Raw genomic sequence first — 17,630 nt, 5'->3', positions numbered from 1 at the left:
CCTGCAAATATGTGCCCTCTCACCAAGTTCATGCCCCCAAGTCTGGAGAATCCAGAGACCTGGGTCTGAGTGCCAAAAGAAAGCCTATAACAGTGTTTCTGAGCTGTTGGCTTCTGGGAATGAGTTATATACTTGGATCATGCTTTTATCTGAGTGACTTCATTCAATTTCTTTTCTATTGTTGCCCCGCCTTTTGTCTTTTTAGGGCTGCACCCGCAGCTTATGGAAGTCCCCAGACTAGGGGTCAAATTGGAGCAGCAGCCATCTGCCTATGCCACAGCTGCAACAACACCAGATCCGAGCCACATCTGCAACCTATGCTGCAGCTTACGACAATGCATCCTCGTTGATACCAGTGGGGTTCTTAACTTGCTGAACCACAATGGGAACTCCTATTGTTGTTCTTTTTCTGACTGTAGACATTACATATTGGCTATTGATTTTTATTCTGTTTTTAAGAAAGAACCATGATCTATTCACTGTTTCAGCTCCCTCTGTTTCAACCCTCTTGATCGCCCCTCTGACCTTGTGGGTCTTTATGGTAATTACATCTTCCAGCCTTCTGGTGATTAAGTGACACCTCCTGGCCAGGCCATCTTCCTCATGGATATTAGTGATCCCAGGTCTGTGTTCACCACTCCTGATATTAACTCATGTCTACAGAGGAGAATCTCTAATAAACATCTTAGTGATGCTAGTGTCCTTCCCAGCACTACATTGCTGATGGCCTTCATTGAATAGTGTTTTGTCTGGCCCTCTGGTGGAACATAACCCACTACAGTATCCTGGTCGCAAACAATATATTCATCCAAGCTCAGCAATCCCACCTGCTTTAGCCTCCTCAGTCCCTTCTCAGAGTCTACCAGTCACCTAGTTATTTCCATTTGACTTAGTCTTAGCCATCACATTTTCAGAGCATGCTAGCAGTGGGTAGACCTCTCCCCTTGGGGTCCTTCCTAGGATATTACATATTTTGTCCTAAGAAAGTGCCCTCAAGTCAAGAAATTCTTATTCAGTCTGAAATGTTTTGGCCACTCTGATCAAACACCTGCAAAATTTCAGACCAGATGAATTCACTTTGCTTCTGCCTGTAGGTGCTAATTCTTCCAATTCCTCTTTCCTCTCATATAAAGTGCAGCATGTCCCCGGTGAGGTTACTGTGGGCTTTATTCCTTGATTAGGGCCTTATAGCTAAAAGAGTAGATAGGTGAAACTTCCGAGGAGGGTACATGTTCACTCATGGAGGAGAAACTCTGTAACATGTTCCAGCTCAGGGGATACGCACCTCTCTTTTATTTGGAAAGGGGTGGTGGTGGGCACCTTGGTAAAATCTGAGGGTACAATTGGCTTATAAAAGCTAGTATTCTTAGGAACAACCATCTACATATCAGTATTCCTGTTTCGGGGTCCCAAGTTTTTTTTACCCAACTAGCACCCTAACTTTTTGTAACAGACCTGTAGTGCTTAAGTTTTAAACATCACAAAGTTCTAGAACTATTTTTTTGTATTTGATTGCCCTGACTTGGGGCATATGAATATCTCTGAAATAATCCCTGTTACCAGGAAAACAAGATACTTCCACTGAAGAGGTCAGGGTCCTGTGCACTGGAGTCAGAGCAGGAATTAGCATCACCTGAAGCACATAAGCAGGCGTGAGGGTCAATTCCCTATTTGCAAGCAAAATCCAGGTACTGTTTCCAGAAAAGGAGGTTAGGGCAAAGTGACAAACATACAAATATCAAAAGAAAACATTACCATAGGTTGATTTCTATTTATTAAATATTTATACCTTCTGAGTTATTTGGAATCAAAATGAAAATTTAAAAAAAAGCTCTAATAAAACACAAATTTGGGCAGCAAAACCTCACGCCTTAGATCCAAAAATGTCCTTTCAGTTGCAGAACTTCAGCTTGTCTTCGAGAACCTGGAACATTTGACTTTTCAGGAAACTGGAGAATAGAGGAAAGCGCCTCGTTTAGCGAGAGATCCCACCAGCAGTTCATCTATTCATTCAAAGAAACCATGGGCTTTGAGCATACCATGTGAGGGCGGTGCCCTGTGGAATCTATAGATCTACACTCATAATCTCAGTCTCATTCCCGGCAGAGCTCTCAGCTGGTGCAGCAGGTATGCATGAGGAAAGAAAAGGCCAGGAAGGCAGTGAAAGCAGTGGGTGGCAGTAATTAAGGACAAATTATGCCAAGGCCAAGTGACAGTCTCTATACTGTGTTAATAATTATCAGATGAAGCAGGGGAGTAACTGTGCCTCTTCCCACTCACTGTGCTAAGAAAATGGGAGTAGATGCCCATGTGTGACTCTAGCCAACTTGGAAAAGCTGCCCACCGTGGTCGCCTCGGAGACTCGCCGGCCTTTCCTTGGCGGCGAGACGAGCTCTTCCTGGGCGGTCGCCACCAACTTGCCAGCAACCTGCCTGGATCGGGCTGGCCAAAGTGGGACGCCCAGGGACCCCACGCCAAGGCCCCGGGAAGGCCAACGGGCAGGAAGGTGCTAGGCGAGCGGAAGGAGGCGCCTCCAATCCCCGGCTCCCGCGCCCTCCCCTTCCCCTGGGTGGGCGGGCTCGCACTGGCTGGAGCTGGAGCGGTGTGGAGGGGCGGGGCGGTGCGGCGCGGCGGGTTCCCCCGCGCGGAGCACGTCGGAGCGAACGCACGAGGCCCTGACGCCGCATGAGCTCGCTGACCAGCCGAGGCTCCCACCAACCGGGTCCGTAGGGACCCGGGCGCGGGAGGGGAAGGACCGTCCCCTCCCGGCTCTGAGCATGGGTCGTTCCCGAGCGCCGCCCGCACGACGGCGGGGTGCCTCGAGGAGCTGCGGAGGCTGAGGACCCGGGAAGGAGTGTCCTGCGGGGGCCCGCAGCCCCAGGGAATCACCAGGGTCTTGGGACTCGTCGGATCCCGGAGACTCGAGATGCGGACTCCAAAGTGTGGCGCGCAAGGTCAGAACAAGTTTCTCGCGGTTTGAAAAGGAGTCTTGAAATTGATACTCCTTTAACCAGCTTTTCCTCCCGGTTTTAAATAAGTTTATTTAGACTAAGCGGAGATATTTCCCTGGAGTATTTTAGCTTTTGAAAACAATGTCTTAAAAGTTTTGTATGCTGAGGTTAGTCGTGTATATATATTTTTGATAACTTGATAATTAGAAACCCTTAAAATATTCTTAAAGGCACATTACAGGATCGCCGTGGCCTTAGGTATCATGTTAACAAGTTAGCGTTTCTCTTCCAGGTGTGGGATCAAAGCCGGTCCCTCGCAGATAGGGTTTTGCTTGTTACACTCCTGCCCTCTGAGCCTCACCACGTTCTTAGACTGTGCGCGGCTGATTTTAGTAACGGGTACCACGAGGGTATGTAGCAGCTACCAACACTGCTGCTTCTTGGAAGCTTGTTTCCAAAGGGCCTAAGCAGACGTGCGTGGATAGTGCAGTTCTCTGCTCTGTCCTGAAGGGCTTAAAATTTTCTCCCAGTGCCAATAGCAACTCTTTGAAGTTTAACTTCAGGTCCAATAATAATGACTTGTGAACATTAATATTTAGGAGAAATAAAGCATCTTTGCTTCTCTTAAGCGTAGTTACTGAGACATTTTCAGAGTGGACCAAGTGACTAATTTAGTGCTTAGCTGAAATCATTTAAATCAAACAAATAAAACGTCACTTATCAGCGATTGGTTATTTGCAAGTTTCTCTTTTTGCAACATTGCAGCACTGAGAAGAGGGAGTATTCCCCTTTAATTATTTAATTAATTTAATTATTTAAGTTCTTCATCAAAAACTTGTAATTGTCTCTTCAATAGGTTTGTTAAACCAAATCCTCTGTTGCTTGAGGGACGAGGATTGTGTAACAGGTATCAGGGACTTCTTGAGCCATGCATTTACTATCTTTTTCAATTAGTTCCTCTTAATGGAATTCATTTGAGTATCAAATTTAGTTATAGTTTAGTTTTATAAATTTTCTATTTTTATAAACGATTGTAATATAGCAGCATATGCAATCTGGAAGGATTTCGAGAAAAGCACTTTTGGAAGATGGAAATATCTACATCAAAATGCTAATACTTAAATATTGTGACAAGTGAAACCTCTCAAACACTTAAGCATTCTTTCTTTGCCCTTAGCAAGTCATATTAGAGCAGACTACATTTTAAGAGAATGTCTCAAAAAAAAGAATTTCTACATAAAAAAATGAGTTTTTAACTTACCTGGACTTGAGATATAAAATAGAGATCCTTAAAACAGAACTGTACATACAAAGAGGCTTCTCTAACAGAGCTTGTCTCTTTTCCTCCTGTATTTACCTTCCTCATGGTAAGCTAATTATTTTTCTTTGAATTTATTTAATGGGAAAAATAGGAAGCTGTCTCCTCAAGCATGTAAAATTTTGACTTAAAACTGGTTTCATTATTTAAAATTTTTATTTGGTGCCTTTAAAAGGAAGGAATCTCAATAATGTCTTAGGATGCTTGCATCTTTGAGAAGAGATTTGTTATTAATTTTGGTTTACAGTATGACATTTTTAGCTATTTCTTGGGGAGGGAAATAATATTCTAAAAATTTTAGCAAATGTCTTAGTAATTCTGATAACATTGGAAGTTATTTTTTAATGATAGTCGGGATAGGATTTTAATTTTTTTTTTCTGGGCCATACAGTTGACGTTTATTATAAGCTGGATTTGAAATATACAGTGGTTGATACGGGTTTAGGAAAATTGTAATTTTAGCTTTTTTTTTTTTTTAATTAGGAGAATGTTTAACTTAATAACTTTTTGCAGCCAAGCTGGGCTTTAGCTGCCCTTTGGTTGAGGGCCACTTCACAATAACAGCTGCAACTCTTTGGACACCCACTCCACAAACTTCAGGTCTTTCTCAAGGTAAAGTACCATTTTTATTGAAATACTTCTGTTATTTGTCAACTGTTTAATGTATTTTAAATCATAATGCCACATTAATTTGGTTCCTAGCTTTATTTTTTATGTCATCAGCAAAGTTTCTGAATGATCTATGCTTAACTCCGTATTGCCCATAGGCCTTTTATTTTGCAAGATTTCTCAGTTTGGTGATTTTTATTATTTTTTTTAGCACTGCGTGTGTCACATTATAGTATTACTAACTGCACATATAGGTACTTTATCATGTATGATCTGAAATACATAACTTACAGAATAAAAATGTAATTATACTTACTGTAATGCTGAGATGTAGTATCTGTTTCAGTTATCACTGTGTATCAATCCTGGGACTTGGTAGCTCAAATTAAAAGCTCAAATGAAAAGCTCAGGAGCTTTTGATAATGCCCATGTGTCTGTGGCTTGACGAGGCTCAACTGGGCAATTCTCCTGCTGCCCTCACTTCGGGTCCCATGTGGCTATTATCAGATGGCAGCTGGGGCTAGAAGGGTCTGAGGTTAACTGGTGGTGTTAAGCACCAGGTTTCCTGGCCTTCCTTAATCAGTACAAATTGACAAGAGGCTAGACAAATTCAGGCAAGCCTTTCCTTAGGGCCCCTGCTGCAGCAGGAGAAAGCAACAAGTAACAGGTTTCCTTGCTCTGTCCCGAAGTGGGGCAAGCTAGTTCCTTATATGGGGTGAGGGTAGAGGTAGGTCCAGGGATCGGGCCAGAGGGGTATCTTCGGTGGTTTGCCCACTCTTTGGTGTATGGGCAATACTCTGCTTTTGCTCCCTACTCTTCAGAAGTGGCAGTTGTTTTTGTGTTTTTTTTTTTTTTTAAATCTTTTTGTTTATTGTCCATAACTTGCCCCAACTGTGCATGCACGCTATTATTTTTAGTCCCATATAGTTTCTTTGTATTTTGTTGCTGGAAGAAATGTTTGTGCAGGTGCAAGCACTGCCCCAAAAGGGCCTGGGTCCCAGGTCCCAGCCTGTCTCAGTGGGTTATGATGGCAGTGCTTCCCTCTCTCTCCAAGTTGCTTAAGGGTCTCTTTTCTCCATCTGGTGTTTCCATGTGTTACCCCTAACAGACCAGCTGAATTTCTAACAAGGAAACTCAGGGCAACCAAGAAGCATAAAATTTGAAACTGCAAGGCATTCTTAAGCCTCAGACCTGGATTTGCATGGTATCACCTTTCCCACCTCCAGTAGGCTAAGCAGTTATAGGGCCAGCCCTAAATCCAGAGAGGAGAAATTTGGATAATAGCAAAGAATGGGGAAAATAGCAAAGAATCTGTGGCTGTCTTTAATCCACCACGGTATTCTTCATTAATAGTTTTGTAGATGAATATCATAAGATTATAGAGTCAGAAGATTCTTAGCAATTGTTTAGTCTGATATCCTCAATTTACATGAAAGGGTACAGGAATAAAATAATAAAAGCAGACCTGGAGCTACAACCATCTCTTCTTGTTTTAAATTTCTCATAACCCATGAAACTTCCCAGGATATAGTAGGTAATAAATATATACTTCTTGACATAGGAATTTATTAGTAAATAAAACCTAAGCTTCTAATAATATTCAATGTAAAGAAGCACCCATGTTTCTAAGTTTTAAAAAATATGCCTGCATTTTCCAAAAGGTGATAAGATTGAAAAATATTTTAAATGATAGCAGAACATGATATTTCAGTATCAAGGAAATTTTAACTGTTATTGTGTCTTCAAACACACACACACATAAACACAAAGAAATGGAATTTTGCAAGACAGTGAATTTAAGTAGATCTTTTATTTCTAAGGAATATGTGATACCCTCATGGTCTGATACCAAGTTCATTGTGCCTTAGGTGGTGTTTGAGCTCTCACATTCATTGTGAGTAAAGGAAGGCATGATTTGTAGTGTAGGGGAGGATGTGCATGAGTTATGTGCAAATACTGCACCATTGAACTAAATACACCATTGAGACTTGAGCATCTGTGGATTTTAATATACTAAGGAGGTCCTGGAAGAAGCTCCACATGGATACAGAGAGACCACTGCACTTCACCTAGCTAGTATAAGAAGGTAATGAGCCCATGGGTGGGAAAACATTTTACAAATTGGAGGTCATTATTCATCTTGTTTTCAATTCCTTTGTTTGTTTTTTTTAATGTTTTTATTGTAGTTGTTTCACAAAGTTCTGTCAGTTTTGCTGTACAGCAGAGTGACTCAGTCATACATATATAAACATTTTTTTCTCATATTCTGTCGTGTTCTGTCACAAGTGATTGGATATAGTTCCCTGTGCTATACAGCAGGACTTCATTGCTTATCCATTCTAAATGTAACAGTTTGCATCTCCTCACCCCAAACTCCCAGAACACCCCTATCCCCTTGGGAACACAAGTTTGTTCTCTTTATCTTTGAGTGTGTTTCTGTTCTGAAGATAGGTTCATTTGTGCTGTATTTTAGTTTCCACATATAAGTGATATCATATGGTATTTATCTATTTCGATTACTTCACTTTGTATGATAATCCCTGCTTGTGTCCATGTTGCTGCGAATGGCACTGTTTTGTTCTTTTTATGGCTGAGTAGTGTTTTATTGTATATATGTACCACATCTTAGTCCATTCCTCTGTAGATGAACGTTTGGAATGTTTCCATGTCTTGGCTGTTGTGACTAGTGCTGCAATGAGGATAGGGGTGCAGTGAACATAGGGGTTTTTCATACCTATTGTTCACATGAGCTATTGTTCATATGAGTTATTTGTTCATAGGGGTTAAACATAGCTATTGTGATTAGTGCTGCATATTGCTGCAGCATTGTTCATATTGTTCAATAGTGCTGCCATATTGTTCATATGAGATATTGTTCATAGCAGTTGAACATGGCTATGGTGAATAGTGCTGCAGTGAACATAAGGGTGCAATGAACATAGAACATAGGTGTATCTTTTTGAACAAAAGTTTTGTCTGGATATGTGCCAGGAGTGGGACTGCTTAATCATATGATAGTTCCATATTTAGTTTTCTGAGGAACTTCCATGTTGTTTTCCATAGCAGTTTTACCAGGTTACACTGCCACCAACAGTGTAGGAGGGGTCCCTTTTCTCCATACTATCTCCAATATTTGTTATTTGTTGATTTGTCAATGATGGCCATTCTGACCAGTGTGAAGTGGTACCTCATTATAGTTTTGATTTGCATTTCTCTAATAATTAGTGATGTTGACATTTTTTCATATGCCTGCTGGCCCTCCATATGTCGTCCTTGGAAAAATTTCTCTTTAGGTCATCTGCCCAGTTTTTGTGATTGGGTTGTTTGTTTTTTTGCTGTTGAGTTGTATGAGTTGTTTGGTGTATTTTGGAGATCAAGTCCTTGTTGGTTGCATTGTTTGCATTGCATATTCTCCCATTCATTAGGTTGTCTTTTTTTTTTTTTTTTTTTTTTAATGGTTTCCTTTGCTGTTCAAAAGCTTATAAGTTTGATTAGGTTCTATTGGTATATGTTTGGTTTTATTTCTGGTTTTATTTCTATTACCTTGGGAGACTGGATCTAAGAAAATATTTGTATGGTTGATGTCAGAGAATGTTTTGCTTATGTTCTCTTCTAGAAGTTTTATGGTGTCTTGTTTTATGTTGAAGTCTTAGTTCTAGTTTCATTGCTTTGCGTGCAGCTGTCCAATTTTCCCAGTGAAGAGACTGTCTTTTTTTCCCATTTTGTATTCTTGCCTCCTTTGTCAAAGATTAGTTGACTATAAGAATCTGGGTTTATTTCTGGGCTGTCTCTTCAGTTCCATTGGTACATGTGTCTGTTTTTGTACCAGTACCATACTATCTTGATCATACTGTCTTGATCTCTATAGCTTTTTAATATTTTCTGAAGTCTGGGTGAATTGTATCTCCTGCTTTCCCCTCCTCCCCCCATGTTTGCTTTGGCCATTCTGGGTCTTTTATGGTTCCATATAAATTTTTGGATTGTTTGTTCATGGCTCAGTAGAAATGCATCTGACTAGCATCCGTGACACAGTTTCGATCCCTGTCCTTGCTTAGTGGGTTAAGGATCTGGCATTACCACGAGTTGTGGGGTAGGTCACAGACGTGGCTCAGATCTGGCATTTCTGTGGCTGTGGCCTAGGCCAGCAGCTGCAGCTCCGATTTAATGCCTAGCCTGGGAACCTCCATGTGCCTTGGGTGTGGCTCTAAAAAGACCAAAAAAAAAAAAAAAAAAATTAATTCTTCTACTCCAGGAGCATGAGATATCTTTACATTTCTTTGAATCCCATTTAATTTCCTTATGTTTTGTAGTTCTTAGCATATTAATGTTTAACCTACTTGGTAAGGTTTTTCCTAGGCATTTAATTTTTGGGGGTGTGATTTTAAAAGTTACTGTTTTTTGTATTCCTTGTCTAATATTCCATTGCTAGTATACAGAAATACAGCCAGTTTCTGAATGTTAATCCAGTATCTTGCTACTTTGCTGAATTTGTTGATCAATTTGAGTAGTTTTTGTGTGGAGTCCTTGGTGTTTTCTACATACAGTAACGTGTCATCTGCATATAGTGACAGTTTTAGCTATTCTCCTCCAATTTGGATAACTTCCATTTCTTTTGTTTGCTCGATTGCTGTGGCTAGGACTTCCAAAATCATGTTGAATAAAAGTGGTGAGTGTGAGCATCCTTGTCCTGTTCCAGATTTTAGTAGGAAGGCTTTCAGCTTTTCTCCATTGAGGATTCTATTAACTGTGGGTTTGTCAAAAATTGCTTTGATTATGTTATGGTTTGTTCCCTATATACCCACTTTGGTAAGAGTTTTTATCATGAATGCATGTTGGATTTTGTCAGATGCTTTTTCTGCATCTGTTGAGATGATCATGTGATTTTTGACTTTTGTTAATGTGTATGATGTTGATTGATTTGCATATTTTGGACCATCCTTGTGACTTTGGGATCATTCCCACTTGGTTGTGGTGTATGATCTTTTTTATATGTTGGATTTAGTTGGCTAAATTTTTGTTGAGAATTTTTGCATCTATATTCATCAAAGATATGACCTATAATTTCCTGTTTTGATAGTATATTTGGTTTTGGTATTAGGGTTATGGTGGCTTCATAGAATGTCTCTGGGAGTACTCCTTCTTGAGTCTTTTGGAATGTTTAAGAAGAATGGGTATAAGTTCTTCTTGGTATGTTTGATAGAATTCGCCTGTGAAACCATCTGGTCCTGGACTTTTGTTTGTGGGGAGTGTTTTTATTACATGTTCAATTTCATTTCTAGTGATGAATATATTTAGATGATCTGTTTCTTGATTCAGTTTTGGTGGGCTATATGTCTCTAGAAAGTTGTCCATTTCTCCTAGGTTGTTAAATTTGTTGGCATATAATTGTTCTTAGTACTCATTAATGGTTTTTTTTTTGTTTTTCTGCAGTATCCATTGAGATTTCTCGTTTTTCCTTTCTTTTTTTGTTCACCTGAGTTTTCTCTCTTCTTCTTGGTGAGCCTGGCCAGAGGTTTGTTAATTTTGTTCACTCTTTCAAAAAGCTAGGTCCTGGTTTTATTGATTTTTTTCTATTGTTTTTTTGATCTCTGTTTTAGTGATTTCCTCTCTGATCTCTATGATTTCCTTCCTTCTGATAACTTTAGATTTTGTTTGTTCTTCCCTTTTCTAATTCTTTTAGGTGGTAGATTAGTTTTTTTATTTGAGGTTTTCTTTTTTGAGGAAGACCTGTGTTGTTATGAATGTTTTCTAGGAACTGCTTTTGCAAAAATCCAACAGGCATTCAGATTTTGGGTGGTTGTGTTTTCATTGTTGTTTTTCTTGAGGTATTTTTTAGTTTCCTTTTTGATTTCCTCATTGACCCATTGGCTTTTTAGCAGTATGTTGTTTAGTCTCCATGTAGTCGGGTTTTTTCCTCATTTCTTTTCCTGTGGTTGATTTCTAATCTCCTGTCATTGTGGTCAGAGAAGAGACTTGAAATAGTTTGTATACTCTTAAATTTGTTCAGGTTAGTTTTGGGCCCCAGTATGTGGTCAGTCCTAGAGAATGTTCCATGTGACTTGAATATATATTCTAGTTTTTTTTGATGTAATGTCCTGAAAATGTAAATTAGGTCTAACTGTTCCATAGTGTCATTTAGGATCTCTGTTGCCTTATTGATGTTCTGTCTAGAGGTTCTGTCCATTGATGTGAGTGAAATGTTGAAGTCTCCTACTATTATTATATTCCCATCAATTTCTCCTTTTATGTCTGTTAGTATTTATTGTATGTATTTGAGAGCTCTTGTATTGGGGGCATATATGTTGACAAATATGATACTCTCTTCTTGAATTGAACCTTTCATCATTAAATAGTGTACTCCTTTATCTTTCTTTATGGCCTTTGTTTTAAAGTTTATTTTGTCTGATATGAGTATTGTGACTCATGATTTCCTGTCATTTCCATTTGCATGAAATATGTTTTTCCATCTTCCCACTTTCAATTTATATGTGTCCTTTGCCCTAAGGTGAGTCTCTTGTAGGCAGCATATTGTAGGCTCTTGTCTTTTTATCCAGTCTTCCATTCTGGGTCTTTTGAGTGGAGCATTTAGTCCACTGACATTTAAGGTAATTATTGAAAAATATGTATATATTTCCATTTTAAAGCTCATCTTCTAGTTGATTCTATGTTTCTTCCTTGTTTCATTCTTTTTTTGGTTAGATGATTTATTTCATACTTGTGTCATCTTCTTTTTAGTTTTTGTGAATGTATTTTTTGATTTTGATTTGTAGTTGCCCTGTTTTTCAGTTATGTTAAAATGTGCTTCCTAAATGTGCTTGCTTTAGCCTGATAGTCATATAGGCGCAAACACATTCTAAAAAAAGAAAAAGAGTCTAGATTTTCAAAATCTCTCATTTTATGATTTTGTACATCTTCCTATTTATCCTTTTCTGCCCTTGTGTTTATTGTCATTTTTACAAATAGTTGGGTTTTTTTCCTCCCCTTTTAGATCTCTATACTGGCTTATTTAAGTGATTGCTTTCCAATTTTGATTTCCTTCATCCTGTGATTTACTTATTTCCTATTTAGAGGATATCTTTCAGTTATTTCTTTTAGAATGATTTTAGTTTGCTGTATTCTTTTAGTTTTTGTTTATTGTAGAAATTATTTATTTCTCCAACTATTTTAAATGAAAATCTTGTGAGTAGAGTATTCTAGGCTGCAATTTTTTCCCTTTTAGAACTTTGAATATATCTTTCTACTCTCTTCTGGCCTGTAGTGTTTCTGTAGAGAAATCAGCTGATAGCCTTTTAGGAGTTCTCTTATAATTAACTCATTGTTTTCCTCTTGCTGCCTTTAGAATCCTGTCCTTTTCTTTAACTTTTGCCATTTTTATTATAATGTCTTGGTGTGGGCCTATTTGGGTTCAACTTGTTTGGGGCCCTCTGTGCTTCCTGTATCTTGATATCTGTTTCCTTTGGATTTGGAAAGTGTTCAGCCATAATTTCTTCAAATATATTTTCAGTCCACTTTTCTTTTTCTTCACCTTCCGGAATCCTTATTATGTGTAGATTGTCTTGCTTTGTATTATCCCACAGATCTCTTATATTGCTTCCATTTTTTCTTTTCAATTTGGTTTTCTGTCTGCCTTTATGATTGGGTGATTTCCATTATTCTATCTTTCAAGTTACTTGTTTGTTCCTCTGTATTATTCATTCCGCTCTCCAATGCCTTTACCTGAGCTTACATCTCTTCAAATTAATTTTCTGAATTTTCCTTGGCTTCTTCTTATGGTTTCTAGTTGCTTTCTAAAGTAACCTGCATTACTGTTCATATCCACCCCTAATTCCTTCAGTGTTTTCAATACCTCCTTTTTGAACTCTGCCATCTTAATCTTGCTCAGTCCTTTGTTTACAAGATTGCGCACTATGTGAGATTCGCTAAAATATAACTTGAAGACCCAGCATAGTAATCATATGGTAATACTGAGTGAACACAACACCCTCTCTGAGAGTTAGAAGCCCCATCATCTGTCTACATGGTAAGCTTTGCCTAAATGAAGGGCGTTTTTTGATAAGGTGTTGTTGGCCTCCCTGACTTCAACCTCTTCAGGTGATGGACTTAATTCTAAGACACTCTGGTTTCCCTAAGTAACTTCTTATTTAACTGTAATATAATATTTAATATATTTCAAGATATTTATGTAATTACTCTCATATGTTGTAAGAAAGTCCGAAACTTCTGATGTGAAGTGAACTTACCAACTCCTCACCCTTAAGCTAATATGACATCATTCTGCTTGTATCCTTGTGGAACTCAATGATTTTCCTCTTGTCTTTTACATTTGAATACCACAGAACTTTTTTTTTTTTTTAATCCTTGCCTCTTTTTAAAATTATCTGTTTACCTTGTCAGATTCACAGATGGATAGATTTGAAAGGGCTTGAGGTTTTGAGTGAGAGAAACTCTTAACTGAACCGAACAGCTTCCAGTGCACGGCAAAGCCAGTCTACTGACATTGGGTTGTGGTGAAGGAAAAGAAAAGTACAGCATTTATTGCAGGGCATCAGGCAAAATAATGGACAGCTGATGTGCAAAGACCCGATCTCTCCAATGGATTTTGAGAAAGGGTTTTTTTTTTTTTTTTTTTTTTTGGTCTTTTTGCCATTGGCCACTCCCACGGCATATGGAGGTTCCCAGGCTAGGGGTCGAATTGGCGCTGTAGCCACCGGCCTATGCCAGAGCCACAGCAACGCGGGATCCAAGCCGCGTCTGCAACCTACACCACAGCCCACGGCAACACCGGATCCTTAACCCGCTGAGCAAGGCCAGGGATCGAACCCGCAACCTCATAGTTCTTAGTCAGATTCGTTAACCACTGCGCCACAGTGGGAACTCCTGAGAAAGGGTTTTAAGGCAGCATCCTGGGTGACAGTTGCAGGGTGAGTGATCAGCTCACAGACAGAGGTGACACATCTTCATCATTTTTCTGGTTCCTTCTGGTCTGGGGTCTTTGTGCTTGTGGTCAGCATGTAGTTGACATCCTCCACCAGTGGGTGTCTTAGTTTTTGCAGAATTCTAAGATTTTTTTTTTTTTTTTTTGATATATCTCTATCAGGAGGAACCAGGAGTCTTGTACTTCTGTTGTTCAAGTTATTATTACTTGCTTGACTACTTTCCTTTGTTCCTGCATTTTCCATTTCTCTAGTCATTATGCTTTGAACTCTGGGAAGGCCTAAGAGACTGAAGATTTTTCTGCTAATAAGTGGGAACATGGAAGGGCCCCAAAGGGTCCTACTCAGTTTCAAAACTTTTATTTTTCAGCCTTTGCATTTTTTATCTGTGGTCCTGAGCAAGTTCTTTAATCTTTCCTTGTTGGCCTCAAGAGAACATGGATCATATAGGTTCTGTACATTATCTGTGAGAATTAAATGGCATATAAAATGCCTAGGACAGACCTCAATATATTTAAACTTAATCATGGTAATTAGATCATGAGTAAGGATAATTTAATTGAAAAATACTTTGGTGAAATTCCATAAGGAGTAAAATGAGTTTCCCTAAAAATACCAGAGGCACAAACTCAGAAGTGGGATCATTTTTGTCATTCATTTATTAAGAAAATATATGGATGTTTACAGTGAGCCAACTTCCAGAAGTTGACTATAGAATGATGGACAGCAGAAGCCAGTTCCTGGCCCCATGCTGATTTGCTTCTAGTGAGAAAGATAGAAAGTCATGTCATAGATAGATAGATATGGTGATTTCCCATATGGTCAGAACTATGCAGAAAACAAAGCAAGTAATGAGATTAAGTGTGTCAGGGAATACCCGAGAGAGAGACTGCTTTGGTGCTGGTGACAAAGAGCTTCTTCTGTAACATTTGAGCTGTGACCTGTAAGATGGGGAGAGCCTGCAGTGTGAATATCCAGGCTAAGACACTCTGAAGTATTGTAAGCTTTGTATGGTCAAGGGAGAGAATGAAGGATGTAAGAAAGCCTCAAATGACATGGATTCCTGACAGGAACCCAGTTACCTGGATTCTGGCCAGCCAGGGAGAGAAGTTCATATCTTATTTCAGCAGTCAGGGTCCTTGGAAATATAGTGGTATGTCCTTATTTAGGTTTTTCATTGATTACACTGTTTCACATAGGGAGAATGGGTTTTAGGAAGTGTTGGAAGCGTGAGCCAGCTGTTGAGGTGAATCGGGAGCTTAAAAATGGTGGAATATAAGAGAAAAGTAGCAGTGATGATAGGGAGAAGCAGTCAGGTTTGATATGTATGGTGGAGGTAATGCTGAAAGGACCTGCTTAAACAGTGAATGTTGAGAAGAATTGAGGGAGCAAATCAAGGATAAGTCCCAGGGATAGAAGCACTAGGAAGGCCCAGAAAAGAGGGGTCATATAGTGCAGTGGGTGTGAGAGTGTGGGCACAGGAGGCAGAAAGAGTTTGTTTGCTTCCATCTTCATCACTTACTAGCCTTGGGCAAGTTTCTTAAATTCTCCGTGCCTTAGTTTCCTCATGTATAAAATGAGATTATTAATACCTATCTCGTCACTTGCTTTAAAGACTGAAGGAGATGCTGCATTAAATTTTGTTTATAACAGTGCTTGATGTAGGGTGAGTTTTATCACTAAAAGAGTAAAGAAGTTATTTTGGAGATAACCTACTGGATATCTGAACAGAGATTCGTATAGTCACAGGATAGTGGAGGTCAAGATACAGATCCAGTTTGAGAGGTGTGATGGAGGTTGATCTGAAGAGGTGTGGCAATAGAGGTCATGGTTGATGTGATGGGCTCTGAAGACAGACTGGATTTGCAACTTTAACACCGAATTCGTGATAGGCAGGTGCTGCAACCGGAGTGCCTCAGTTTCCTGTTACTTGAAATGAGAAGCCTAGGGGAAAGTATCTTATTGTTTTGTTCTAAGGATTAATATCTAAAATATCAAATATAGGGTTTATGCCAGTTATTAAGGGAGACTGATCAAGAGTCACATTCATACATGGTACGTATGAAAGGGGTTTTCAGCAAATACGTGAGTCCAGAGATCAGAAAGACTCAAACCTTAGGGTATAAATTGAGCATTTTTTAGCATACAGATGGTACTTAGAGCTCCAGGACTGGATGAAATCTCATATTTGCTCTAAGGATTAAAAAACTAATGCATGATATAAACTGATGATTATTAAAGAAAAAATGATCAAAGTTAAAAAAAAAAAAAAGACAAGATCAGAAGCACTTCACAATGAAGATGTACTCAAGTGACTCAGAAGTAGCAGGGAATCAGAAATAATCATATCCCTACTCATTTTTAGGGAAAGTCTGAGTTTTCAAGTAACTCATGAGACAGTTTCAGGTTCTATACCAGGAACTGTCCTTCCTTATATTTTTCATGTAATGCCTCCAAAGTGTATCATTGGATTCCGTGGATCACATAATGTTGTGTATGTCTTTTAGTATGTTTTCGCCCCGGTATAATGCAATAGAAAGTGTTCATTTTAAATACTCTTATTAGTCAATCATTTAATGTGGCGACCAGTGTTATCTTTTCTTTAGTACCAGAACTAGCTCCTAGGGCCCTGAATCATTTTATCCTAAGGAGGGAATTAAAGTGAACAGCTCATTGACTTACATTGGAAAACTGATCAAAGCTCAATGGTTAAGGTTCAGAATATGCCTTAATTTATGCATGTAGAATCCAGAAATTGTCTTTTTCCTCCTACAGAAGTCTAGATGGAAAGTAAAAAGATAATGGGCTTGTGGCTTGAGTAAACCAATGCTGGAATTTCACATATACAGGAGAACATGACCTTTGCCAGTTTCTTACTTCTGAACCATAGTCTTCTCACATAGTAAGTGGAGATTATGATACCTATCATCATGCTTGAAGGTGCTGGTTGAGGTATGGTCCTCAAATGATTGTTTTATTGTCTGTCCTGCAAAATGTGCTTCATCTCAGGAAGTGTTCTGGCTATTTACAAATTCCCATTTAACTGTGTGTTCCAACCACAGGTACATTTTTCATCAATTCATTGGGTGCTTAAAAGATTCAACCTATTTTAAAGAGGATGTATGTAGCGTAAGTTGTGAGTATATGAGTGTGTATGTATGGCTATATAATTACCCAGACTTACAGAAAAGTACTGTTTACTTTTATAGATTAAGTTACTTTCCGTGTCATCTCTTAATGGTTCTTCAAATGTAACAGGGAAGATTTTTTTATAATTGTAATTTTTTTTTAACAGATTAGCAGCTTTCACAGTCAGGGGCTGTCACTGTCTCATTATTTTCTGCCCCCAGAGGAGAGCTGTGCTAATTAAGTATGTTTAATGAGGAAAATTAATGCTTCTTTGCCTAGGTTCTCCTTAAGCTACTGTTTCTCTACTTACCAGTGCTTGTTATAGCTTATTAACCATGAATTATACATCTCAGTAAGTGAAACCCTCCTTCTCTGGTCCTGCCCTCCAACACTGAAATTACCAGGTAGAAATTTGCATTAAGCTACAACGCAGTCAATTAGCTTCTTGAGACTAAAGTTGCCATTGAACCATTTGTTGTGGTGCTGGGTGTCAGAAAAACTCAACACCTTTTATAGAGCAAATGCTGATTTTTGTTTTCAAGCCAGAGGCTAGACATATAAATCATGTGCAACACGGTGTACCTGTCTTTGGAAAGCTGTTTATAGTCATGTATATTTATTAGTTTTCCCTGGTCAAGAGCTGCATGTTTTCTTTGCCTTGCCACAGATCTTTGTGTCTAGCAAATAACA

At 38.9% G+C, this 17,630-nt stretch overlaps 1 protein-coding gene and 1 long non-coding RNA gene across 9 annotated transcripts in view; one reads left to right on the top strand and one right to left on the bottom strand.

Moving 5' to 3' along the window:
- Window positions 1–1,757: 1,757 nt before the first annotated feature.
- On the bottom strand, window positions 1,758–2,483 carry LOC146400988 (uncharacterized). Its single transcript, XR_014813824.1, has 2 exons — window positions 2,345–2,483; window positions 1,758–1,949 (listed from the first exon to the last, which is right to left on the bottom strand). It is a non-coding gene; the product is annotated as an uncharacterized LOC146400988 (long non-coding RNA).
- Window positions 2,287–17,630, top strand: part of LOC106507797 (uncharacterized) — a 137,618-nt gene continuing 122,274 nt past the window's right edge. For 5 of the 8 annotated variants that reach the window (XM_084973952.1, XM_084973955.1, XM_084973957.1 and 2 more), the window contains exons 1-2: window positions 2,287–2,954; window positions 4,783–4,881. In XM_084973952.1, coding sequence (XP_084830078.1) covers window positions 2,303–2,689 — 387 coding nt within the window. In that variant the 5' untranslated portion in view covers window positions 2,287–2,302 and the 3' untranslated portion in view covers window positions 2,690–2,954; window positions 4,783–4,881. Of the gene's footprint in view, window positions 2,975–4,752; window positions 4,882–17,630 lie in introns of all 8 variants that reach the window. The other 3 variants (XR_014813821.1, XR_014813822.1, XM_084973958.1) reach the window with 2 other exon arrangements.

Source organism: Sus scrofa, chromosome 8, assembly GCF_054392235.1.
Source record: "Sus scrofa isolate SSC_HxYL_T2T_F1_AM1 chromosome 8, Sscrofa_HxYL_maternal_Yorkshire_Landrace_v2.0, whole genome shotgun sequence".
NCBI lineage: Eukaryota > Metazoa > Chordata > Mammalia > Artiodactyla > Suidae > Sus > Sus scrofa.
Note: the sequence above shows the minus strand (reverse complement) of the source record. Positions and strands in the feature narration are given on the sequence as shown.